The following is a 26,774-nucleotide window of genomic DNA, read 5'->3' on the forward strand; positions in this document are numbered from 1 at the left end:
AAGTTTAGCCACTTTATTTCTATATGATGCAGGCACAAAGCGGTTGTAGTATAGTGTCGCCCCCTGTCAGATCTCTGTGTCATCGTACATGTATGTTTTGTAGTTGTTTAGCTAGGTGGCGCACCCCCCTTCTGTCATGTGACGAGCTTGTACCAATCGGGAGGTGTCATCTGGCATGTGAAGCCTTTATAAGTAATAAACAGCCGCGGGTCGGCGGAGTCTTCGTTCCGGTTTTCATCGGGAGCAGTTAGCTCCGCGTCTCCTTCACTGCGCCGGCGCTAGCCGCGCGTTCGCCCGTCGGGGCCCCTCGCTTGCCTGCCGCTGCCGACACAACATCTTTTGGCGACGAGGGTGGGACTCCCGCAGCGGTTCCGACCGAAGCCCCGGGAAACCAACGAGCTTCGTAAGTGAAGCGACCCTTTCCGTGTCCGCACGGCAGGCAAACGCCGCCGACGCACTTGGCGTCGCGAGGCTTCCGAGCCTAGGCCTTCTCGCCCCCTTTGTTCTTCCTTGCCCATTCCTGCGGCGAGCTCCGGCTTGCCTCCTGCACTGTCTCCTGCACGCTACCCGGCATGGCTTTTACGGCGAACCTTCCCGTTTTTCTTGAAGTGCCCGGCCCACCGTTAATTCCATGGCATCGATGGAAAAAAATTTTTCAGGCCCACCTCGAAGCGGCCGGCGGTGGCGACTGGACAGACGCGCGACGAGCGTCCGCGCTCGTCAGCGCTCTCGGGCGTGAGGGACAACGGAAGTACTTTGCAGACGAGGAGCAGGAAGCAGCAAGGCAGTTAACCAGCGCAGCGTCAGCTTCAAGCGAAGCAGCAAGGCAGTCGACCGGCGCAGCGTCAACGTCAAGTGATGCGGTCCCGCCAGCGTCAGAGTTTCCGAGACTCTTGGAGCGGCTTGACCGGCTGTTCGCCGCGTCAACAAATGTCCTGGCGGAACGGCACGAATTCACCAGTCGGAAGCAGTTCGAGGGTGAAGGATTCCTGGAATTCGTGACCGCATTGAAGGAGAAGGCGGTACAGTGCAACTTCGGCACAGCCTACAACGAGCGCGTCCGAGACCAGATGATACATGGCGTAGCGAACGTCAGCGTTCGCGAAAAGTTGCTGGCTCATGGCGAAACCCTGTCCCTGGACAAGGCAGAAGAAATTGGACGCTCGTTAGAAGCCTTGCATCGAGCGAACCGCGCGTTCGGCTCCGAAAATGTTCGAAGAATTGAAGCATCCCAGCTTGGCGTTCCGTTGACGGGTCAAGATGGCCGACTTCTTCCGAGAAGCCGCCAAGAGGGCCGACTTCTTCCGGGAAGCCGCCGAGACCACGGCCTTCTTCCGAGAGGCCGCCGAGACCACGGCCTTCTTCCGAGAGGCCGCCGAGACCACGGCCTTCTTCCGAGAGGCCGCCGAGACGACGGACATTTCGCACATGGCTCCTCCGGGAACCGTGGTGCATGCGATCGGTGTGGCAGCACGAAGCATATTGCAACGTACAGGAATTGTCCAGCAAGAAACCGACGGTGCAACGCCTGCCACACGTTGGGCCATTTTGCATTAGTATGCCGAAAAACCCGTGCTGTTCAACACATCTCTTCCGCAGAGACGCTGTCTTCAACTTCCGCAGGGCAGCCGTCCGCGTCTGTCTTGACGGTAAGCGCTTTTGAAACTAAAAAAGATTTGGAAGTTCCAGTCGTAGTGAACGGCGTCTCCATGCGACTGCCGGTGGATACAGGAGCGGCTGTCTCATTGATGACGGCCGAGGATTTTGGAAAGCACTTTGGTCGACAGCACAGACTGTCAAAAATAGCAGTGGACTTGAAAAATTTCTCCAAGCAACGCATCGACATTCAAGGCCTGTTTCAAGCCACTGTCCAGTTTTTCCAAAGGTCATGCTCCGTCACGTTCCACGTAACGACTACAGGAACATCGCTGCTGGGTTTAGACGCCATCCAACGCTTGGGCATACAGATCGACGGCACGTCGCTGACATGTCTACCATCGCTTCCTTCAGTACAGAGCCCCACAGGTGTGCCTCCGGGTTTTGATCACCTTTCCAGTGACGAGTTGGGCCTCGTCAACAACTTTGTGCACCGAATTCATCGGCAGCAAGATGCGAAACCAGTATCTTCAAGGTTGCGCCGACTACCCCTGGCTCTCCGTGACCAGGTCATACATGAATTGCGACGTCTCGAGGACTGCGACGTCATCGAGAGCGTCGAGGCTACTGAGTGGGTGTCTCCACTCGTGGTGGTGCGCAAGAAGGATGGAACCATGCGGCTCTGTGCAGATCTACGGGAACAGGACAGTCTTGTGTCTCAAGTTCAAGAAAGGGTCTTGCAGAAACAGCCGCAGACGAAACAGTACGTAGACAAACGTAGAGGTGCTCAGGCAACTCGTGTCAAGGTGGGAGACACTGTCAGAATAATATTTAACAGGAAAAGATTTTTTAAGTACAGTAAACCTCGTAAAGTCAAGGCCCAGATAGGACCATCTACTTTTCTACTCAGTGATGGGCAAACGTGGCATGTGTCTAAGTTAACCGTAGTGATGAAGGATCCAGCAGATAGTACATTGTGTACAAGTGATAGAAACTTTTTGTACTCATATTCAAACTCGGATAGTCATTCCGATGACTTGTCTGTAGTGACAGCGTCTTCTCATAGCCATAAGCTTCAGTTAAGTTGTTCGTCTGGCTGTATCACTTCCGAGTCTGCACAGTCAGCAGTCGTCTGATTCCGTGGGGGAATCGGTAGCCTCCCAGGACTTGTTGGGACTTCGAGAGGAGCTTCCTGGGCAACCCTCTCCAGCTTTGAGCGACAACCACATTCAGTTTTCCAACCAAGGGGAGGTAAATAATAGTGGGACGACTAGGTCTTTAAAGTCGACCGATACGCGTCGCAACCCCCAAAGTTCTTCTGAGGTACGCACGCGTCCTCATCGTGACAGAAAACGGCCTCCGTGGCTCGATGATTTTGTTTCTGTAGTGTAGAGTGTATTTCAGTCTTCAAAATGCCACGGCTAGGGGCCTCGTTGAGAGTCCACATGTTTCATTAACACAGGTATAAAATGTGCTCCTTGTTGCGGTGCAGTGAGTTTTGTGCGTGTTCTTTGTCAGACTTAGTGACTGCCTGTGTGTTGGTGCCCAAGACTGGTGCACGTGTGTGTGAACTTGGGCGGGGATGGATTGAAATTGTTGTGGACTTAAGTGCGTGCTTTGTGTGCGACTGGTGCGCGTGTGTGAACGTGGGGGGGTAACGAACTGAAATTGCCTTTGGACTTAAGTGCGCGTCTTGTGTGCGCGTTTCACTGTATGCTTGCTTTGTTTCCAGGGGGGGATGATGTAGTATAGTGTCGCCCCCTGTCAGATCTCTGTGTCATCGTACATGTATGTTTTGTAGTTGTTTAGCTAGGTGGCGCACCCCCCTTCTGTCATGTGACGAGCTTGTACCAATCGGGAGGTGTCATCTGGCATGTGAAGCCTTTATAAGTAATAAACAGCCGCGGGTCGGCGGAGTCTTCGTTCCGGTTTTCATCGGGAGCAGTTAGCTTCCGTGTCTCCTTCACTGCGCCGGCGCTAGCCGCGCGTTCGCCCGTCGGGGCCCCCCGCTTGCCTGCCGCTGCCGACACAACAGCGGTCATGCATACTTGCAGAGATGTGGAGGGACGGTGACGATTGCTGTTAGTTTCCTCGGTAGCTGAGTGCGCGCACACGGCTGCTCTCATTTTGTGCTTCCGCCTTTTGCTGCTAAATTTCTTGGCTGGAGCATTAGTAAATTACACGTTTGTGTTCGTTCTGATTTGCGCGGAGCTTTCAGCGAACAACGGCAAGCGTTATCGATGCCTTCGCTTCGCAAAGCCTGCTTGTTTTTGTAAATTCGCATGCTTTTGGATGGCTCCCAGGGAGTCTCATCAGCACTGCGAGCACAGAAAGAACACATGTATTAGGCACAAATGAGCATGGAACGTTACTAACGAGAAAGACCATCTTCCCACCTTCAACAACGTGGCCTAACCTATAGCCCATTATACCCTCTCAGGCTTAGGTTCAGGCAAATCACAAATTAAGCTGTTTTTGGCAAACTGTACATGCCTTTAATACATGGTGATTCGGAGATGCTAGTGCCTGTAACTTGTGATGCCTATTTCTTGCCCCAATAACGTCACTGCGTGGCACGAAGAGAACTGCATTATAAAGCTAACGCAGTATAATGTGGGAAGTTGGGCGAGTTGGTGATTAATCATCATACCGTGTTGGTGAAACAGCGCACTGACCAGTACAAATAGGAGAGACACAAGCACAGCGAGTGTCTTGTATTCATGTGTGTGTCTGCCTTGTCCTGGTCAGTACGCTGCTTCACCAGAACACTAAAGCAGTTTCCTTCCCAGGATACACGAAATCCTAGAACACAACAGCCAAAACACACATCTGCTCAAAATTAACAATTTAACCCTTTGTTGCATGCGGAATAATTACGTGCGCGAACTGTGATTTTTTTCTTGTTTCGTGTCTTTCTGCATCAGAAAAAACGGGAAAAATTTTTTCATCTCTTTCAAATGTTTATTTTGGAAGATACAGAATGTCCACTACAGTGGACAACATGAATACCAGCTCCGTTAGGGGAAAGTAAAAATGTTTATGTTTGCCTTTTCCACCAGGCAAAGTTCTTCCAATAACAAAAGGGCACTTTACTCTTCATTATGAAATAAAAAAAAACAGTCACTTTTGCCGTCAATGCACAAGAACACTTTGCACTTCCCGCAGAGGTATGTTGTCTTCCGCTTGCAGCCATTCATTTTGCACCTTTGTGCTGCACACGTTTGCTGGCGGGGGAAGTGGCTTACGCTGTCGTACCGCACGTCTGCGGACACCGAGCTTGCTTTCGCAGGCGGCCTTCGTTTCGCTGCGGCTGAGCATGCTAGTGCATTAGAAAAATCAGTTTCATCAACAGTGGTCCTTGATTCTGCCTTGATCAGTGCTATCGCCATTGATAACTTGAAGTGGCTTAGCTGCATCTTACACTCTGCTGCAACACAGCGGTATAGCAGCCATGCGTTTACGACAGCCAAATCGGTCAGGTGAAAAATTACTCTTTTGTACCATTTTTTTTGTCTTGAGGTGGGTCCGGTACATAGAAAGCAGCATGTCACACTTGTCGACGCCGCCCATATTTTCATTGTACCTTGCGATTAGTGCAGGGCTTTCGACCTCAACGTGTTTTTTTTTGTTTTCGGTCAAACCACCTCACTTTTACAAGTGGGTTGACACCATGCACATTTGAGGCCACCATTACAAGCCTGTTATCGTACCACTCACAAACAATGATGCCATGCTCTCTATCAACTTTGTAGTCGAACGAGCCCCTGCCTTGTTTTCTCAGCTCTTTTTCAGGCATCAACGGGCATTTAGCTGCCCTGTTTCTGCGCAGGGTGCATGTCGCATGCAGTCCCTTATCCTTTAGGTGTGCCAGGAGCTCTGAGGACGCAAAGAAATTGTCAAAAAAAGGAACGTACTTGGAGGTACAGCTCTGGCAAGGCGCAGCACTACGCGTCCTGACGGGCCAATAGTCTGGGGTGCGTCAGGCGGGTCGGACTTCAGGTTGTCTCCGTGAAACTCTATTTCGTGAACATACCCGGACTGACCGGCCCTTACCCAGACTTTGTATTCCCATTTTTTTGGCTTGTTTGCCGTGTACACCTTTAGCGAGTGCCTTCCTTTGAAGGGGATGATCTGCTCATCTATTGCCTGGCAAGACTCTGGTTCAGCCAAATTCTTGAATGAAGCATTCAGTTGGTCGATCATTGGACGAACTTTCTGGAGGCGATCGAAGCCTTCCTCAGAACTCTTCTTTTCTAAAGCAGCATCGTTGAGGTGAAGAACTGATAATATTTCCTCCCATCTGTTCACCGTCATTGCGTCAGCAACCATGTCCTGCCTAGTGTTTGAGGACCAGTACGAACGCCTAAAGGAGATGTCGACTATTGACATGTACATGCATATGCCCAAAAAAAACCTCCATTTCATTCTTTGTTATCACCTTCATTTTTGGACGATTAGATATTCTGTGCCTGTTAGATTCAAATGTTAGCAGCTCAATGAGATCCTCACCATACATGAGCTTGAACATTTTCAGTGCAGTTTTGCCTTCAGCAGCTGCAGCCTTAGGCTTCAGCTCGTTGTGCACTTTGGTGCAATGAGGAATATCTCTCTTATCCCAACGCCATACCTTCGGCTTTTCCTTCTCAATGCGACGCTGTTTTGGTGCGCCCTCGCCTTCAGCATCGCTGTCAACGTCTTCCTCCTCACTCGCACTGCTATCGGTTATATCACTCCATCTGTCCACTTCTACTTCGTTCTGGCTATCATCTTCACTGTCAAGGCGATCATCGTCACTACCAGATGGCAAGTCTTCTCCAAGTAGCGCATTCACCTGGTCCCGTGGCAACGGGACATCCAATAGTTTATCGATTTCCGCATCGGTTAATTTCTTCTTTGAAGCCGGAATCCTCCTAATGAGAACAAAGTAAAGCTGCGTTAAAAACTATATAGAACATAATAAATAATGCACTCAAATCTGAGCAGCAGCAGTAAACCCTTACGAAAAGCCTCACATGGGCATGTCGTTTTCCCGCCATGCATGGCGTCCACCACAGTGGACATTTGAAAGAAGTTGTTCGGAAAACTGACCTATGTTTTACACAGTCGTAATATCAATGGCGCGTACCTAACAGTATCTCTTTTCTTGTTTCCGCATAATTATATATCGCAAATTAGGGAAATGTGCGAATGGTAAGCCAAAAAGTGAAGACAAACGTCACTTACCCGCTCGAGCAGGGGGCAGCCATCTAGGTAGCAAAATTTCGAGGCAGCCGCAGTATGGTGGCGCCATCTAGCGCATCGAAAACGCATCTTTTTTGTCCACTGTAGTGACCAGCATGCACAGGAGCACCTGGCGTACACTGAACTTGCTCTAAAAATCGCAGAAATTTGTCCACTACAGTGGACACCATGCAACAAAGGGTTAAATACTACATAGGCGCATATTGCTTTGAATCATGCTGCAATAAATATTTAGTGTATATCACGCCTTATTCAATGCAGATGTTGGAGTCATTGCAACTCATCGCATTAATCAGCAAGGTGCGTTTTCACTGCTAATGAGGATTGGCTCGTACAGACTGCTCCGCGAAATGAACCCAGACCACGTTAACAGGCCTTGGGACCAACAGCACGAGCGCAAGCATTAGAGATACATGCCTCACCAAAGCAAATCTAGTGCCTCGTCGGGCGAACAGCTAAAGTAAGCTTGCACCGATGGCCGGCTACTACAGGAAACGAAGGTTTTTGGCAGGAAGAGTGAATCAGCAAGAATGTGCAAGGTGGTAATTACCTTAAAGCAAGCTTGGATATTGTGAACTTAGAAAGCATGGCCAAACAACAAACATAACGCGCACGTCTCGATCGGCTGCTTTCCGATCTGCCGCTTACCGACACACGCGACGACCGTGGCTTGCATTAAATGCTGTCTGCTATCAGACAAAACTAGCGCGCGTCCCCTTTTGTTACCTGCACAACTAGTAAATTAAGTTGCAGCGTTTGGAAAATGGAAATAATTCTCTAAAGCTCGTCCATGCCGATTGCGAGTGAAGGCACAGTAGAATCAAATAAATTCGGGGGTTTTAACTGCCAAAACCATGCAAAACCACTAAATCATTATGAGGCACGCTGTAATGGTTAGTCTCAGGAATACTTATTACCTCCGGGGGTTCTTTAACGTGCACAATAATCAAAGCACGCGGTAACAAGGGCGTTCTTGCACTTCGCCCCTATCGAAATGCGGCCGCTGTGGCCGGGAATCGAGCTCGCGTCGTCAAGCTCAGCGTCGCAACACGCATGCATTTACCGCTAACAAGCAGCGGATGTCAACACAATTCAACAACGCGGCATGACTAAACAAACGGTGGGGCTCTAAAAACAGGCATATCACTATTCCGTTTCATCGAGCAGCCGCGATATTGCACGCGAATACGAAAGTATGGTGCTTACTCGACTCGGCGCACTGCAATTATCCATGCTTGTCGTCTGACCTTCTCGTACCACTTCCCCGGAAATCTGTAGAATTTCACGGGCGGCGTTCGACCTTTCGTGTTTTCGAGGCTGTTATGGCAATCAACAATACAGCAGTATTGCGTGCCACCTTTCCTGGCTGATGAGGTCGCACTCGCCATCGCAAAAACAACGCGCCCGAGCCAGCACGAGCGCTCCCGCCGAACAGATCACGGGCGCGCGCTCGCGCAGCGACGACCCTCGAAACTTCCATCGGTCCGCTAGGGGAGCATTCGGCGCTGGTGCCGCGCGGGCAAACTTTAGGTTGCCTCGTCTATATGCGTCAATGGAAACATTTTATGGAGATTTTACTTTGAGAACGCGTTATTTGCGTAGCCATATCCACGTTTTAGACGAAGCCTCTTACAACACCAGCCAACACGAGCCTCGCAGACACATATACCGTCATTCCCATGACGGCACGGCACGGTAAGACACTCCCATAGACGGTGGCGCCAGATTACCCTCTAGGTGTTATAGTGAGAAACTCTATGATTAATGCCATTTCAGACCTGCAGTCAGGGCAATATACGTTGACTATTGGCGGCGAGGAGTTACGGAGTCGCCATCTATCGGAAGCGCCTCGCTGGCGTAGTATGAGGGATCACGTGGCGCGCTCCTCACAGGTTTTGCTGTCAGCGCTCACTGAAAACACCACGCGCGAGCTCTCCCGGATATTTCTGTAAGTACTTTCGAAACGAGAGAAGTTTTTTACTGTCTAAATAATAATCTTGGGCAAACTGAAAGCACAGAATCGTTTACAGACGCTATGTCTCTTTACCGAATACGTACAGTGAACGCCACTGCGCCCGGTCGCCGCGATGGAGTCTCCCGAACCGGCGTCTTGCGTGAAAGGTAGGTAAACGCTGAGAGCAAACTATGTGAAATATCTTCTTATAGTGTTTTTATAACTAAATGGAGCGTAATAGAATGAAGCCTCAATGCAGCGATCGCACAGATTCGCAGCGACCGACTGTGCGTCTGCATGCTTGTCCGTGTACTGTTCCGCTTTCACCGCGTGCGCGTTTTCGCGCCGTGCCATGAGCTTTAGGCGGCAGAATATGAGCATTTGACAGCATACAAGAACCCATTGTTGCGTGGGCGCTATCAGAGCTATTCAAAAATAATTTCATTGTAGAGGCTTCGACGCCTACGGGGACTGTGATGTGCCGTCGCGACGATTCAATGTTTTTTTTTCTTCTACATTCTTGGACGTTTTAATATTAGTTCTCGAGTTGCGCCGCACTATATGTTTATCGGTGTTCTCAGCGTGCGATTTCCCGCTGCTTCTTTTTTTGTAATCCAGTGCATTAATCCATAACACAAACATGACCATATGCCATTCTTTTTTTAATGTGCTTCTTACCGCTCCCTCCCCACTCCAGTGAACTTGCCAGTATCTAGAGCATCGACAAGTTCATAGACCAAACCGTCATGACATTAGTTGGGCAGCGGACTTGGGCGAGCGTCTCATGGCGCGTTTTCCGAACATTGCAGACCCGGCGCCGTAGCAGAAATCTTCCTCGCATCTGTGCTTGCTGCATACCAGAGTTGTAGCCCATGACTGTTTGCCAGTTTTATGTTTCGCGAGCCACGCTTCACGCAGCTTCTTTTCCTGCGGCTACGTGTGAATAAGGCTGACACCGGGCTCCATTGCGCAAGTCCGGCACTGCGGCACCGAGCAGTAGCCTACCATGTTGCGCGCCTTCAAAGGCAGCCACTACCTATTGAAGTGCTTTGAAGCGTTGTAAAGGAGACACTCGAAGCGGGAAAATCTCGCCACTAAATGAGTACCGCAGCGTACGAGGGAATTTAAACTCTCGTTTTCAGCTCGCTTCGGCGCTCCTGAAGCAGCCGACGCGGCCGCTATGTCCACGTGATCCCTAATAGAACGTCACGCCGACGGTGGCGCCAGCTTTTCCAGTGGTGGAGCTCGAGGCCAATACAGTGTACGTGGTGGTGCCGCAAAGCCGTGCGAATTATCGGGCATGTCAGAAAAATCGGGCGTCTGGAAAATCGGTCGTTAACTACTCTGGCAATACCTCGTACCGATGACACGGCGTCAATGACGATTCGTTGCGATTCCTCTGTTACTGGGGCCAGCATTAACACGACTTTTGTTCCCTTTCAATAAAGTTACAGCTAGTTTTGCCTAATAGAAGCACAAATTCCATGAGAATTCCGGGTTGGTAGACACCCTGGCTTTTATCAAGCAATGGTAGTCATGTTCTTGCAGCATAGGCCATTTTCTTCATACACAGAAACAATGCAATGCATGCAATGTAACGGTAGAAGTTTTCTTTCCTAGCTGAAGCACCCTTGCAGGCATTGTGGCCCATTCCTGTTCAGCGATTCTTCACAGCCTTTTGAGCCCACAGAGGAGTCAGAGCCCATAAGATAACACTATAGGTACTATGGCAAGGCCCCTTAGCCCTAGTGAATCCAAAAGAATTGATCACAGAGAGAAGGGATCTAGCAAAACTTTATTTCTCACTGCACCAGCCTGCTAAGCTCAGGCACACAAGCCGCACTTATGAGGTAGTTCCAAGCGGCCTCTGGGGCAACATATTTACAGGGCAGCTTCTGCCAATAATATTTGTACACAATTGCACTACTACACATCAGGGAGGATAAAGGCACAAAAGCAGAGCAGTTTCAGCATGTTGTAAAGTGGCTTGCCCAAAATCCCCTTGCATCACAGGTTTTAGAGTAGTTGGCACAGTGATGGCAGTCATGATCACAATAGGAATCTATGTTGCACTGCAGCTTTCAGTAGCCACGTTGCACTGGTATATAGGACACACATTGGTAATACTCAAGAAAAAAAAAAAAGTCTGGTTGAGATAGCTTATGTCTTGCAGTTGAGAACCACTGGCAGTGGAAGTGAGAATCTTTACAAGATCAGTCACAGTAACGCTACATGTTACATACCTAATTAATAAACCAAAAACACAATCCACTTAATAGACATTTTCAACAGCAAGGTGCAACAATTATCAGTATACCCCAGAATTATTTTTTTTTGCTGTGCAATTGGCAGACTGCATATCTGTTACAGCAGCACAAGTTCGAAAACACGCCATGCCCACAATACACCAGGAAAACCTATCACGATTGTGCACAGTAGAGATTTGATGAGAGCTGTTCAAAAAAATGTATAGAAAATATTTTGTTGAAACGAAATTGCAGCAATGGTGAATGATGACTGCACTGAAGTGCATACCACTATGGAGAATCTTTCCGATGTTATTCTACTGTATCACCTCTTCTAACCACATCAGGGCAGTTAATCCAGCCAGCTGTGATATTTTCGAAGTATACAGAATTTTCAAAAACCTTCCTAGGGCAGATAGCACAATTTTAGTCCTTCAGCTCAAGTACTCAAAAAGGCAGACATTACTTGTGTGAGAAATGAAATGCAAAATCGAATGAATTCTCAGGATGACACCAGTTTAGAGATACTTATTTCCAAAGTGTGTGACAAAATAATTTAGCGTTCATTATATTTGTGATTCAATGCATAGAATAGTGTTTTGTGATGTGCACCCAAAGCTTGGGGATGCAAACCTCTGGGTTTACAGAAAGATTCAAGGAGGTATACAAAACGAAGATGTGCACTTAGGGTACCCCAATGGACCTTCATGCACCCAGAGTTGTTCAGGTGCGCTAAATCTCAACCCCCCCCCCCTAAGGGACAGTTAAGTTGTACAACAATGCATTTTCTACTGCAAGTTTTGTGGTGCATGCCTTGGAAGTCGTGCCATCCTCAGAATTCATGGTCTTGCAATCTCACTGGGTACAATTCATAAATTAGTTAAAAAACATTGTAAAATTTTGTTAATTAGTCAATCATTTCTATTTATTGTGCAAGTAATTAATACCGCTTTGAGCAATGCAGTTCAAGGATTAGAATTGTGCTATCAGCCAAAGGCAGTTTCTTAAAATTCAGTGGTATAGCTTGTAAAAACTGACATTGCAAATTATCTTATTTTTGCTGGGTCCCAATGTTTACAATTTGCAAAAAATTGGTCTCATGTACAAAGTGGTGCCAGTTTCATATTGCAGTGGCATAGTTATTTAGCACAATGTCAATGTGTATTAATTATTAAAAGATTTTAGCATGAATTTACAGAGCTTGCCAATAACAACATGTTTGCAGTAAGTAAAGGCAGCACTGAAGAGCTATACGAGGTTGATCTGTGCTCGAGGGTAGGGATCGACAAGGAGGATCCTGTAGGGCACCATGGTTAGCTGGCTCAAATGGAGCCAGCATATTTGAATACTGCATTATTTGCAGAAACATTAGCACACTTACAAAGGCAAATTTCAAAACTTCCTGTTCAGAAAATATGACACTACATAAACATACATCATCGTGAACACACTGAACTTTCAAAAATACAGAACGGAGGCTGGAGGCAGAGGCATTGCTAAATGTCAGCGTATTGTTACACAGTATGTAGCTCTTTCAGTGCACCCTGCGCTCACTTGTCATATCATTTGCAATACATGCTTGGGCAACTATATTCTGCACAGAAAACACATAATGAAAAGCATAAGTTAATGAGGCAATGGCTTGGATGATATACACATGTTTTCACCACAATTGTGTGACTTTGGAAGGGAGATGTGTTCTTGAGCACATAGCTTATAATGTACAGTCTACATGCAATAATTAAAATGGATTGTTTAGGAACAAGGCCTGTACGGACCCTCAGTTGCAGCCAATGGTTGGGTTGTGCACATTTTATGGTTGTCCATCTGTCAATGCAGTAGGTAAACTACATTTCATCAGTTAGTATTGACTGCAGTCCTTTTGTGAGGCAAGACTAGCTCTCCTCAATCTGTGAAGCGCTACAAATCTAGCGTACACACTTGCACAGACACTGCACAGTGGAATTCGTAGCTGCAAAAGCTGGCAGTAGATGCAGGAGTGGTTGATATAAAAAGACATTTTGCAACGACTGTGCTGAATTTGATCCACCATTTAGATACCTCAACTTGGAACAGCATGGCTGCCGTCAAAATTAGCAATGAGGTCAGACAGGTGTGCCCATCTACTTTTGTTTTATATTCATTGTATGACGTGTCCTATATGATAGGATCTCCAAGGTCTGTATCATGTAGCTAACGTTAACTGAGTGCAGATGCCAGTGCACTGCTCCAGTATATGGTGATGGATATGTAGTGAAATGCATATACACAAAATGATATGCTCACAACCTGGTAAACAGAAGGATGCATTAACAGTTTTACATGGTTTGCAGAGGCAGAACATTACACGTCGCTATTTCCCTCTGTTGCCTGTTGCAGTAAGTCGGAATGTATGCAGCCAGTGGAATCAGTATTTAAGAATAAGTAGCTTTTTACAGAGCATGGCACAAGTCAGTCTGGTGGTGTACGACGCAAACAGGGCAGTGGTGAAGGTGACCTGGAGGCCAGCGGCAGCAGTGCAGGGGAGAAAGAGGGCGACAGGGCGGCAGCATAACTGTCATCGACTGCACCTCCAACAGGGGACCGTGGTGGGGCACCACCGGCCCGCACATCATCCTTGAGCCTGGCAATTTCAGCAAAGACATGCGCCAGTGGCTGGTACTGTGGGCCCCAGTCAAGCAGGTAGTCCCAATTGTATGAGCCAGCCAGCTCCTCTTCACTATGCACAATGGAGCTTAATGAGCCTGTCATTGATGGCTCACCAAGGCTCTCGGTTGGTTCATCCAGCTTTGCATAGAGCAAACTTGATAAGTCTTCATCATCAGCAGGAGCACTGGGTGCTTTTGCCCACGAGTCAATCGGTGCTGCAGGGTCAATGCCCAGTCGGGCCAAGTATTCGTGGGTGTTGCGCACCGACATGTCAGAACCACTGTCGCCTTGTGGCCGCAGCCCTTCATTGATCATGCGAATCTCCTCGTCTTCATCTTCAGCCGAGCCACGTCCACTTGACTGCTCAGACACCTCGGAAGTGTGCATGGCAACTGCTGCATCATCAGGCCGCTCGTAGAAGGCTGGAAATGGGTCCCGCCGCAAGTCAACCGTGTCAAATGAAGTGTCCAAGCTAGGCTCGGCAGGCCGCTTGGTCTGTAGTCGGCCCCGCAGAAGCGCCACAGCAGCTGCAAGCCCAGCCACTGCTGTCAATGCAAGTAACAGCAAGGTCAATGCCCAGGCTGGCAGGCCACGCGACGCTGAAGCAGCAGCAGGTGCTGCTGGTGCCTCCTCCAGGGTTACTCCAGTGGTGGCCACCAAGGAGCCACGTCGACCCGAGCTGGCCACCACTTGAAGCCGGCTACCACCAGGCCATGGGGCACGAACGGATAGTGTGCCTGAAGATGCATTCACACGGAAGTGGACGCTGCCACCATGAATATGGTACAGCACACGGCCGTCGGGTCCACGATCACGGTCGGTTGCATGAACATGCCCGACCACATGCCCTATGGGGGCACCTAAGGGCACAGCAAACCTGTACTCTTCCTGGTCAAACACCGGCACGAACTCGTCTCGACTGAGAACGTGGACGTGAACACGGGCCGTTGCCCAACGTCCGCCTGCATCGGTGGCACGCACTGTAAGCTGGAAGTGTGGCTGTGCCTCGTAGTCGAACACGGTGGCCGAGGTCAGGGCACCTGTGGAGCTGTCCACGCTGACCAGCTGGGCGCCTTCAATGAGCGAGTAGTTGAGCCTGCCGAATGGGCCCCTATCGCCATCAATGGCTCGTGCCACAAGAAGTGGGCTGCCCAGGGGCGCGCCTTCTTCAACTGAGGCAACGTACTCGGCCAACGGAAACTGGGGTGCATTGTCGTTCTCGTCCTGCAAGCGTACCAGCACGCTAGTCAATGCTGCCCGACCATTGTTGTCTGTGGCGCGCACCACAAGTCGTTGCTCGGTAACCACATCATAGTCCAGCGTTGCGGCCACAACCAGGTCACCAGCTTCGTCAATTTGGAAGCACCCAAGCCGGTTTCCAGAGCTGATGGCATAGCGCAGGCCTGGCACTGAAGGGCCCAGATGCAGCAGTGTGTGGCCGAGTGGTGCAGCCTCCGAGATGGACGCCTCAAAACAGGCTTGCGCAAATGCTGGTGGCCCATGACCCTCGACGTTTATGAGCAGCTGTGCAGTGGCGTTGCGTGGTGGCCGGCCCAGGTCTGTGGCCAGAACACGCAGTGCATATCGTGCACGTGGCTCCAGCGGCCGTGCCAGCACCAGGGACCCACGGCTGAGCACGAACCGCCCACTGGCCGTATCCAGGAGCCGGTACTCCACACGCCCGTCTTGGTCACTAGCCGACACTCGCAGGAGTGTCGAACCCGGAAGTGTGTTCTCTGGTATGCTGGCTCTGCAAATACCAAGTTATGGTGAGACTGAGGTTCTTGCTACAAAGCTTTCTTCAGCATGCAGCACTGCTTCTAAATTTGGTAAACAGCTGATAAAAATGCTATCTATGCCAATGCCGGGTAGAAGCAGCAGTTTCTACCGGCTGCCGTCCATTGCTTCTTGTGTTCCATCTGCCTTGCATAAAATGGCCTACTTAACATTCGTGCGACCCCAGCTTGAGTGCGCATCTCCCATTTGGTCTCCATACCAGCATTACCTAATTGAAGCGCTAAAAATCATTCAGAATAGGGCAAGTCGTTTCATTACTCATAATTACAGTGCCCAGTCTAGCACTGCGCAGATCAAAGCCGAATTATTGTTGTAGTCGCTGAGTACTCGCCGTGATATTGCAGTGCTGTCATTATTCCATAAGTTCATTCAGTCTGACGGATTGTCCCTACTATGCTTGAAACACCACATCTTCACATCGCGCAGATTGCACAATAATTTCAGCGATGTCCGCGTATACGGAGCGACACAAAGATCTAACTTTTCATCGCTACCTCGCGCTATCAGTCTCTGGGACAGCCTTCCGGATAGCATTGTTTCACTCAGAAATCATGATGTCTTTCGCAGTAATTTGGTCAAAAATTTTTTTCCACACTGTGCGTAGGGTTGAGTTAGTACATGGGTACTTATCAATCCCATTATGTTTATGTTTTCAATGTATTGCCACATGTTATGCCATATGTTTTTTTTAACGTTACGCTGTGTACAACGTCTCAATGCAAAGGACCTTGCTACTTTTATGTATACTTCTTGCTGTTTTTATGCAATGCTTATCTGTTCATTCCGTTTCCTTTTTTTTTTTCTTTGTTTTTGACATCTTCCAGTACATATGTAAATTTCATCGTTTTGTGCCACTGTTTATCTTTTTATGTTTATGCATCAATATCTTTTTGCCGATTGCACCTTGTAATAAACTTTACCATATGCCCCCCTCACGCTATGCTTTTTTGTAGGCCTGTGGTCTTTCTAAATAAATAAATAAATAAATAAATAAATAAATAAATAAATAAGAAGTGCAGATGCTTCAAGCCTAGACCCCAGTCTGGAAGTTGCACTAGATTTTCACTGCACAAGCTCAACAATCACTGCTGAGGCCAGGCACTGCTGAGGCCAACAATTTCTGCACCATTTATACCAACCATCACATACCTGAAAGCACAATGGGCATTACTCGAAATGTTAAGGAAACATGAACATGCACGAAAAAGACACACAAATACACACAGCACCTGTGTGTGTGTGTATTTATTTATTTATTTATCACAGAACCCACAGTGCCAGTTTGGCATTACAGTGGGGGGAGTACATATATCATCGACAAATAAAAGCAATTAATATAGAATACATGAAAAAAAAAGTTACAGTTCAAACCCGGTTTTTTATTAGCATGTTGTAGTTGCTTTTTGCCCCTTGGCACTTTCCATAGTCATCTAGGGTGCTTTCTGCCACATTTGTTTCATCTTGTTTTTCAGCATGTCAAGGCACTCTGTGCACAGATACGACCTTTTGCTGCTATGTGCTTCATGGTAATAAACTTCAGTCGCTAGTTACCACTTGTCCTGTCCACTCCTTACGTCTCGTCTGAAGTCGCGATTCTTTTCCTCTTTAAACATGTCGGACCAACTGGCCCAATGTCCCTCCCTCTTGATCTATCATCATGGATGGACAAATCCTGGCTTAGGAGCAGGCTCTTTCCGAAACGGGGTAGTGGCCGTGGCAGCCTAGCTTTTAAAGGGCCCTTCACCAGGTCTGGCCATTTTGAACTGACAAGCGCAGTGCATAAATGCTCACTAATGATTGTGTCTGCTAAGTATTACATTCCTACGTGCCACGGAAAGAGCGTAAATTTCAAACCGATTGCTTTTTGCCCTTCTTGTGCGCACTCCGCTCCCAGCCGAAAAGTTGACGCATATCGCACGAGTGCGCCTACGTACATGGCAGTGCTGTGACGTCGCTCATATTGGCCCATGACTTTGAGATTTACTGAAGGCAACAGCAGCTATTTGTTTGATCTGTTCCTTCAATAGACAAATTAAAGTTTAGAGAAATAATAGAACCTATAAACCGAATGTCTGTATGTCTTTGTTTTTCTTCGTACGGCAACAAGACATATGTACTACAGTTTCGCCTGCTTGTTCCAGCATCGTGTAGTCGTGCACACAGAGCTCGGAGCTTTGTCATTTTCTACTGTGTTCCAGCCTGTGATCATGCTCTGTGATCTGCTTTTGTCTGTCTAAGTGTTCGTGACTCTCACGTGTCCCCTGATATGTTGTTTGGTCGCATAGCTCCCGTCTCCTGTAATCTGGCTTCGCCACGTGGCTTTACTGTAGCGGTCAGTATGCTTGAAGGGTAGTGCGAAAGATGGCGCGAGTGTTTCTCTGCTAACGCCACCTAATGGCGGGGTTACTTGGGCACAAAAAGGAGAAGGCTCTTCCTCTTTGGCTCGGGGTTGGCAAGCAGCGTGGACGTTCTGCGCGTGTGACGATCCATGCTTCTGCGAGACCGTCTCGCGAGGGCTTCCCCAGAATGGACAAACACGATTGTTCGAACGGGCCACCGTTCACATGACCATACGCGCGAATGACCGGGCTTTGGTGTCTAGCATGGGGCGAACATATATATTCGCTCATTATTCGGTCGCGGTGAGTCGTATTTCCGCAATTAGTGGTGCGCCCATCGGCATGTTTTGTGGATAGCAACTTGGCTAGCAGGCATTAGTCTATGAAAGGGGCAATAAATGCCCTTGTGATTGTTTGCACTGCTGTGTTGTCGTTCCTTTGTCTCAAGAGCACGGGTGAGAACCCCACAATTGCTACAAGAAATAAAGAACACTCTGTAATAAGTAATAAATAGCCCCGCCTCGTTGCGTGGAATAGTCAAGCAAACAAGGTCACTAATGGGCTGCAGCAGGTATTCCTAGCTGACAGGTTTAGGGTCGGGTGCCAGAGAGTGAGGATCTCCCGTGGTGCATTTCTTTTATACCTTTCGTGAAGGAAAGGTCCTCCTCACCTCTCAAATGCCTTCTCATGAGTGCGAGGAAGGAGCACGGGCATCAACTCTCCATGCATCCACAACGTGCAAATGCGATGACATGAGTATGCGGGATGAAAGGGACACGTGTGCACAACATCGACAGCCTTTGATGACCTTAGCCAATCAGAAATGGACTACATCTGCAGAAAAAAAGACTTCCTGCCAGTGCACTTCAAAAATTTAAACTTCAAACTCACCAGTCATACAATTTGAGTGACTTTTCTGTACTTCAACCATATTAATCACCTTTTCCTCAATTAACCTCACAGTGTCACCGCACCCTCTCTTACCCTCACCTCATCCTTACAATGTGAGAGTGAGGGCATATGAGGGTGAGGGTGCCCATGTCTGCCTAGGAATCATGATGTACAGTGTAGTCTACTTTATTTAAGGGCACTCAAAATTAGTATGCCAGCATTGATTACAGCTCAGTTCTAGTGTACGAAGGTCTCAGAAATATATTTTACAATAGAATGTTGAATAGAATCAAGTGATATTTTTCCTCTGAAGCTAAAGAACTAGTGATGTACTAAATATCAATGATGTTCTCATTTTAATAGTGGACATGTGTTTTATGGCAATCATTTATTGTATAGAAAGTTTTACCTTCCAGTTTTTCTCCGAAATACAGAAGGGCTTTCCCATTTTATGGCAGGTGGGCTATCGTAAGGCCCATATGCGCAACAGATGAAAGTGTGAACCGCGCATTAAATGATTCAATGAGCAGTCTGCACACAGCCATTGCTGGTGCTGTGTCGGTCGACCGCAGTCGGCGTTGACGGTAAAGAGCAGGCGCCTTTAATTGTTGAGTTCAGTGTCACTTGCCACCCGTCAAAGGTTCTGAAATCAGAAAGACCACTGCTAATCCATGCACGGCATCTCCCCACATTGTCCATCTGCCATCCCTGCAAATATTTGCAGCCAGGCGATCAGTGACATGACACGTCTATTTGGCACAAAACCATAACTTTAGTCATGGATGCCTGATAAAGCAGTGCCGATTAGATCTAATGACCTAGGCAGTGTGGCTGTGGTGAAATGTCGCCGCTGGCCGATGTGGTGACGCGCCACTAGCCATCACAGAATGCTTGCTGCTGATATGTTTGTATGGGTGGCGCATTGTCGTGTGTCACCGATCTCGGGGGCATGCGTATGTTACGAGAGATGGGGTTGGGAGACGCAGAGTAGCACCGCAAACAGATTTTAATCACACTCAAACTAAAACACAATGAAGAAATACTAACGCTTATGCAACCTACTTAATAATCACTAAACATGTCCTTATTACCGGCTACTTTAGTCCTTGGCGTTTGCTACGCGAGAGTCGGGCCACCCTAGACTATGGCTGACGCTACTAGAAAGGACCGTTCTTAATGACTTTTGTTGTTGCATGTATCTTCCGAGTCCGAAGCGTGTCGGATCGTCATCGTAGTTGGTGTTCTCGCTGACTCCGTACGTTGCTGCCTTGGTGTTGGCCAGTCAACTCGTCCATCTCCGATGTCCCTAACTCCGTCAGTGACTGCACTCCGGCTTCACCAATTAGGCTTAACTCTGGGTTTCGCTGCTACTTCTTCGAGTGCCGACGAGATGTCCCGGGGACTATCATACATGCTGGTCTGCCTCTGAAGGGGGATCCTTCCTGGAGTGCCCGGCACTGCCTTGAGAGGCTGCAGCAGGCCAAGTAGCCTCGCTCGAACGTCGCTGAGGTCGACGGCCACACCCTGGGCCGCCAGTGTCACGTACTTGACCGAACCTTCACGGCTCCCGGCGCCAGTGCGATGCTGACGCTACAACCTTCTTGGCCCAGAGCCACGTTGATAATCCCAGCTTGGGTCACATGCCTCGAGGACTTGTGCCGTTTGGATTGATACATGCACATCGTCCTCTTCTTCCTTTCTGCGTCGCATGCCTCTTACATATGACACTCATCAGTTATCCAGGGTGTCTACCAAGTAGACATTTCCGAATTTCCTGAGTTTTTCAGGTTTTCCCCGAGTGCCTTTGCAAAATTCCCTGAGTGATGCAGAACTATGTTTAATTTTGAGACGAGCTGAAACCATATCGCCCGATGTTGTCACTCTCTAGTAAGCATATGAAAAAATAAAAAAACTGACTTAATCCAATTTGAATACTAAGGAGTAGTGTTTATGCTATTCAAAAAGAAAATAGAAGGGAGGGGTTAGTAAAATGCACAGCAAATAAAATGTCTTCGAAAAAAAAATGTCAGATCAAGTCGGACATTCTCAAATACGAATAAAAAAGGAGATGCATACAAAAGCAAATATTTTCGAATATGAGCTATTTCTATCAACTGATAGCAAGCTCAGTGGTACGAGGCCCGAACTTTGTCACAATTGAGATTCTCTCTCAACAGCTCGTAAGTCAACCTCAACTGTCCTGACATACTCTCAGCGTGCGCACATCTTAGCGTTGTGTTTCACTGCTTTAAGGAGTTTATTTTGGTTTGGATGAGCGACACCTGCATCTTGGCATCAGTCAACACGCTTCCTTTCCCGTTAATTCCCAAATGCATAGGTCCTTTCTGTTTTTGTCTTTCTTTCGCCACTTGTTCGCCCCACGGACCATTTGAAGCATCTTCTTGGTCAGTTGCACAGTCCATGTCCTATTTTTCCAACTCCCTAGGGGCCGCGAAAACCTCAGAAAAATCGGCCAGTTGGAAAAAATAAATGCATGTCATTTACTGCCCTTAAGGGCTCAATCCGCCACAAGCACATTCGAAAATGCTTTGAAGGCCTGTTGGTACACGTATTAGGCATATTGGTGCTTGTACTGTGACAGGAAATACTGGGTGCACACGTGTATAATTAAGGAATACATACTGTTCCCATGGCAATAGCACCTTCCCACGCTTGTTATGCTTCACTGCAATACTTTTGTGTTGCTTCACCAAGCAACATTTCTGTACGGAGGCGAAGCTGACTTTCAGGAATCGGCATTATGCAACGCATTGTGCTTTCCAAGCTTCTAAGCCAATCGCGAGGAACGCAAATGCGGAGTCCATGCCATTGCTGACAGCAGCAAATTCCTTTAATAAGAAACATGGCAGCCAACGGCGAGAAGCTTCAAAGCCAACGTCGAAGCAGCTAGGCCTAGCGTTGCTGCAGTGGTGGCTACGGCTGCCAGCGGATCTGCGTGCAAGAGCGCCAGTTTGAGGCGGCGTTGTAATCAAAATGGCAGCAGTGGTGGCTTCGATTAATGCCGTTTCAGACCTGCGGTCACAGCAAAACGTCCAGAAAATCGGACGGCGAAGAGTTCTTGCGTCCGAAATTTCAGACGTTCTGATACATTGACTCTATGGGGTACGTGGTGGTGCCGCGAAGCCGTCCAAATTATCGGGAATCCGGAAAGTCGGTCGTTGACTGCACACTGGCAACTCCTCCAGCCGACGACAGGACGTCAAAGACGACGCATTACGACTTCTTTCTGTTACTGAAGCCAGCATTACCGCGACTTTCAACCCTTTCAATTAAATTACAGCTAATTTTTCTTGATAGAGGCACAAATTCCCTGAGAAGTCCCGATTTTCCCGGATGGTAGACACTCTCGTTATCAGTCCCAAGATCACGTGTACTGGTATATTGATGGCTGTTGAAGCGGTGTGAAGCTCGTTCGAGCATATTTATTCACATCATCTATGTACCTATCAGCGGCTAAATGGCCCAATCTTTGCACGTGCTTTCACACCTTATGATATACGCACAGAAATCTTTGCTGTCCCCTCTGTCCACGTCGCATTATCATTTCGATCAGCCTTGCTGACCCAGACGAACCTTATGCCGGCAGAGGCAGTGCCATTCTGTAAATTGTGGTGCCTAGGCGCTGTATGTGTGCAATCCCATATTGGCGGATGTTGGGGAGCGCTTGCAATGACAAAGTCCGCTGCTGTATCAGCTGGGCTGGCTCAACCACGGTGTGCTCAGTGATACTTTTGCGCCAAAAACAAAGTGAAACACTCGCTTGGGTGGAATCAAGCACGGGGGGGCTTCGCGGCACACGCGACATGTGGCACTGCCTGGGTCTCCACATCAAATATATTGAATATCAAAAAAGTTGAATAGTAGGTATTTGATTTGTGCATCAAATTATTCGAACATTCACTATACAATTCAATTCGGTGATATTCGAGTATTCACACACTCCTATTTAAAATAAATGCAGTCTATCAAAAGCATGGTGGACAGTACAAAGGATGAAATGTTGTGACTTTTAATAAGAGGCCATAAAATGCTGTCCGAGAGTGTTGACTATTGGAATTACGTTTCTAATCTATGATGTTAAAGTTCACTGGTTTTGTCTTTTTCTTATTTATTTCCAGAATCGAAAGTACTTCCTCTACGTTAGTCCTCCACTTTAAACCGATAAAAAAAGGGTGCACATTCGATTTGGAGGCGTTTTATAATCAAGACAAACGCTTCTGATGAATTAGCGGTGTCTTTTGGTCATTTTTCTGCCTCTTGTTTAATTCGACTCACCAGATAATGTGACCAACTTCACTGGTTTTGCCAGGGTTGAATTAAAGGAAGTTGACTTAATTACTATAATATCTTTTTTTTTCAGTTTGCCCCCTACTAAAATGCATTCGCTGTGGCATAAATGGAATAAGCGACCATAAGTCAGCAAATCACTTACCAGTAGACTCGTCCAGACTGATCCTTGAGTCTGGCGAGTCCAGCTGCCTTGCCATAATAAACGTTTAATGCATCCCATGTGTGTGGCAGAACCTGTGTGGCTTTGTGCAAGCGTGTAAAATTGTGCTCTCGAAAAACAAGCATCTGCTAGCAGTTGGCACTCCATCTTTTCCCTCTGCACTATATAACCTGATCCTGTCGAAAGTTTGTGCAAAGGCCTGCAGTCTGCTTTATACAAGAAACAGGTATTTTCTGTTCAAAGTAATTTCTCAAGTTCTTACAGGTGAGCACTCGTGAATCCCAGAGTGCATAAAGCCATCAAGCGTATCAGAATACGAAAAGACCCCATTCACCTCTGTTGGCATTGAGCACTCGTTTTCAGCCTGCAAGCTTCTTCTGAGTTTGATGAGGCACGATTTCGAACCCCAAAAATGAAGAGATGATAATAGTATGTCACTGTTCTTATAACGTTCACAAACATATGTAAACAATTGGGTGGCAGCGCAACATGTAGTTTTCTGCGCACCTTTACCACCGTCTGTGTTCTTTGCGCTGTTTGCCCCGAAGTATTTAGCCTAGTAATTCAATCATAATGATGAAAGTGAAGGAAACTAAGTGACCTGTGCCATGATGATGCCCCCCTTCCATTTAAAGCATTAACGAGAACCAACCTGTAGACAGTCTCTAGAAACTTGGGTGCACTCTGGTTAATGTCCGCCAGGTGGACGTGGAGTGGAATGACACTCGACTTTGCTGGGTGACCGCTGTCAGTTGCTCGAACCAGCAGCTGCATCACTGGCTGGGTCAGGTCCCACTCGAGGCTTCGGTTGGTGTACACTGTGCCTGTCACACACACACACATAACTCTGCTCATGTTGAGGGTACAGCTGAACGTGCAGGACACATAGCCAGATTAAAATTTTAAAAATTTATTTTTCCCCTAGATGCATTTCCTATGGGCTGCCCAATTTTAAAGAAATTTTCATCATCCCCTTCACAGGTTTGAAAAAGAGCCTGCTTACCTGAAATATGTGTGTGCTTAGATATTATAACTATCATGCATAAACTAAACTTTCTGCAGTCACTACAGGATGTCTTCAGATAGAACACGAATGCTGTGCACTGTTTCTCTTTTCAGGTATATGTAGTACGAGATTCGTATCAAAACATCAACAATTGTCAACGTTCGAACACTATTTCACGTATAAATCGCAAAGTAACTTCCTATGCGGTCACCCCTGAAAATGTTGCAACAGACATCACAGGAGTGGTGGCCAAACAATGTTGCTGCAGCCTCTCATGCCTGCATTTAAGTCGGCATGTTCATTTGCGTGATTAAAGTAAGTGCGGTCAGAATCAATGGAAAGATCACGAGGTGCTGTTTCAGTGTCACTGTTTGCTGGATGCTACCAAGGAATGACAGAGCTCTGCACCTCCACAATTATCTTTCCTCCAGAATAAATAATTTCCAGTTTTCTTATCCCTGAAGCTTCCTCTTCTATCTATAAATACCTGTGTTTGTGTCCAATGTGCTCTGTTGCTGGCTGGGTCTATCGGTGATGTTAGTTTGACAAAGTCGCAAGTAGTGTAAGACTTGTTTTGCACGCCAGCAAAAATGCACCCCCCGACAGTGTCAGGCATTCTTCCACAGCATCAAGTGGCACGTGCACAACGGACTCTCATGAAAGGAGCCCCTCTCGTGGCTACCGTCGTTTCTGTGTGCATGTGGCTGCTGGGCAAACGAGGATGCTGGCAGATTAGAAAGTGCAGCGATGCACTATGGCCAACACGCCAGTGATCCTTCGAATGTGCATAACGGACTGAATAACAATACTTAAAGCCAATAAGGCAGTACTGGTGCCTCATGCAAGAATATAGGTTTCACAGAATTTCATTGCATTGGGCCTCTGTAAAATTACCTGTTATATGCTACAGCTTTTATTTTGTCGATCATACAAATGGTTAACCACGTTTGACAACTATGCCTGTCGCAATACGTTAGAAATCACAGTTTACTAGTTTCATTTCTAGATCTGCCTATGTTTCAAAGCCACACTTACCAGTCTGTTTATCAATATAAAAGCCATCTGAAAAGCCAGTCAAGCTGTAGTGGATACGGGCGTTGTCACCAGAGTCGAGATCAGTGGCGCTGACGGTGACCACAGATGACCCAAGCGCAGCCGACTCAGAAATTAGCACCTATACAAAAATAAATAAAAAATAAACAGTCAGCCTTGCATGTTGAAGCGCGATTCCACCACCACATCTTGAGCAAAACCACACTTCTGAAATGCATACTGTGGTGTAAACACTAAGTGCGATTTTGATGCAAAGCGCCATCAAGGTTGCTTCTAGGATTCCCAATAATGCTCTGTAATTCATGAACTCATTTTGAGCATGCTTTTATGCAAGGGTGGTGTACATTAAAATCTACGCATTAACCTTGTGGTGAAAGCACACAATAATTTAGATCCTCCAACAATTCGGGGGGACTCAGAGTTTTCCAGCCTTTCATGTGCCTTGTAGGAACGGTAATACAGTAGACTTACATTATTTTGACTCTGGGTAATTTGATTTTTCTATAAATTCAATCGCAACATGCCTGTACATCACAAGTAAAAAATGGGCGAGTTGGTTGGAAGCACGGCTAAATTCAGAGTGTGATATACTGGGGCACAAGCTAAGGAACAAGAAAAGACAGGACCCAGTGCTACTTATAACTGAAAGTTTATTCAGAAGGTTAGGGATTATATAAACCCGACATGTCTTATGTCATCTCGCATCATCAAACGGCATAAAAAAAACTGGAAAAAAGAAAGACTATCAATGTTAGTTCGACAAAAAAATATCCATGTTAAGTCGTACCTAGAAAAAAAAATTTTTTTTTTGGCGAGTTCACATTGATAAATAGTCATTTTTGTTTCTTCCAGTTTTTTACGCCATTTGATGACGTGTGATGACATAGGACATGTCAGTTTTATATTATCTCTAACCTTCCGAATAAACTTTCAGTTGCAAGTAGCACCGCGTCCTGCCTTTTCTTGTTCCTTAGCTTGTGTCCCAGTAGTTCACGCTCTGAATTTAGCCATGCTGTATATCACTTTCGGCCAAAATTTTTGATAATGAGATCCTGAAGTTCCTCCTTGCTGGATAACTTGACTAGTCACCACTAAGGTGACTGAATCCAATGGTCAAGTGCATTGGGGGCCGTGTACTCATACTCCAATGGGTGCCGAGTCTTGGTGGAGACATGCTACATCCGTCCAAAAACACAGCCTCCTCTTGGCAGATTTCAGCGGGGAAACACCAACTCACAACGAGTGATTATATATGTGCGAGATTTCAATGTGCCTTTGTTTATAAGAAAACTGGTCCTAAAGTTGCCTGCGCATTACAATCACACACAGAACTGAAACCAAATTCACGGTGTTAGCAAGGCCTACCACCAGAGGCAGCATCTCTGTCATTGTCACCATGAGATGGCAGCAGAACAAGTTGGCATAGGATGGCAGTGATGACAATGTGCCGCTTTACATGCTAAGCTGTCAGCACCATAATCGCTAGTGTCCAGCATCCCAGAGACTTGCAAGGGTCATTGAAGTAGGAACT

General features: G+C 47.3%; 2 protein-coding genes across 2 annotated transcripts in view; one reads left to right on the plus strand and one right to left on the minus strand.

Moving 5' to 3' along the window:
- The first annotated feature begins 208 nt into the window (after positions 1–208).
- Positions 209–3,531, plus strand: LOC129386090 (uncharacterized). The gene is made up of 2 exons (XM_055073340.1): positions 209–403; positions 660–3,531. Exon 2 carries the CDS (start codon positions 1,071–1,073, stop codon positions 2,730–2,732), a length of 1,662 nt encoding a protein of 553 aa, XP_054929315.1. The 5' UTR covers positions 209–403; positions 660–1,070; the 3' UTR covers positions 2,733–3,531.
- A 7,036-nt stretch (positions 3,532–10,567) lies between these two features.
- ds (dachsous cadherin-related 1) overlaps positions 10,568–26,774 on the minus strand; it is a 220,353-nt gene continuing 204,146 nt past the window's right edge. The window contains exons 23-25 of the mRNA XM_072287492.1: positions 25,226–25,364; positions 23,837–24,008; positions 10,568–15,436 (exon numbers count right to left, since the gene is read on the minus strand). Coding sequence (XP_072143593.1) covers positions 13,489–15,436; positions 23,837–24,008; positions 25,226–25,364 — 2,259 coding nt within the window. The 3' untranslated portion in view covers positions 10,568–13,488. The remainder of the gene's footprint in view (positions 15,437–23,836; positions 24,009–25,225; positions 25,365–26,774) is intronic.

The sequence above is a fragment of the Dermacentor andersoni genome, chromosome 4 (genome assembly GCF_023375885.2).
Source record: "Dermacentor andersoni chromosome 4, qqDerAnde1_hic_scaffold, whole genome shotgun sequence".
Classification (NCBI taxonomy): domain Eukaryota; kingdom Metazoa; phylum Arthropoda; class Arachnida; order Ixodida; family Ixodidae; genus Dermacentor; species Dermacentor andersoni.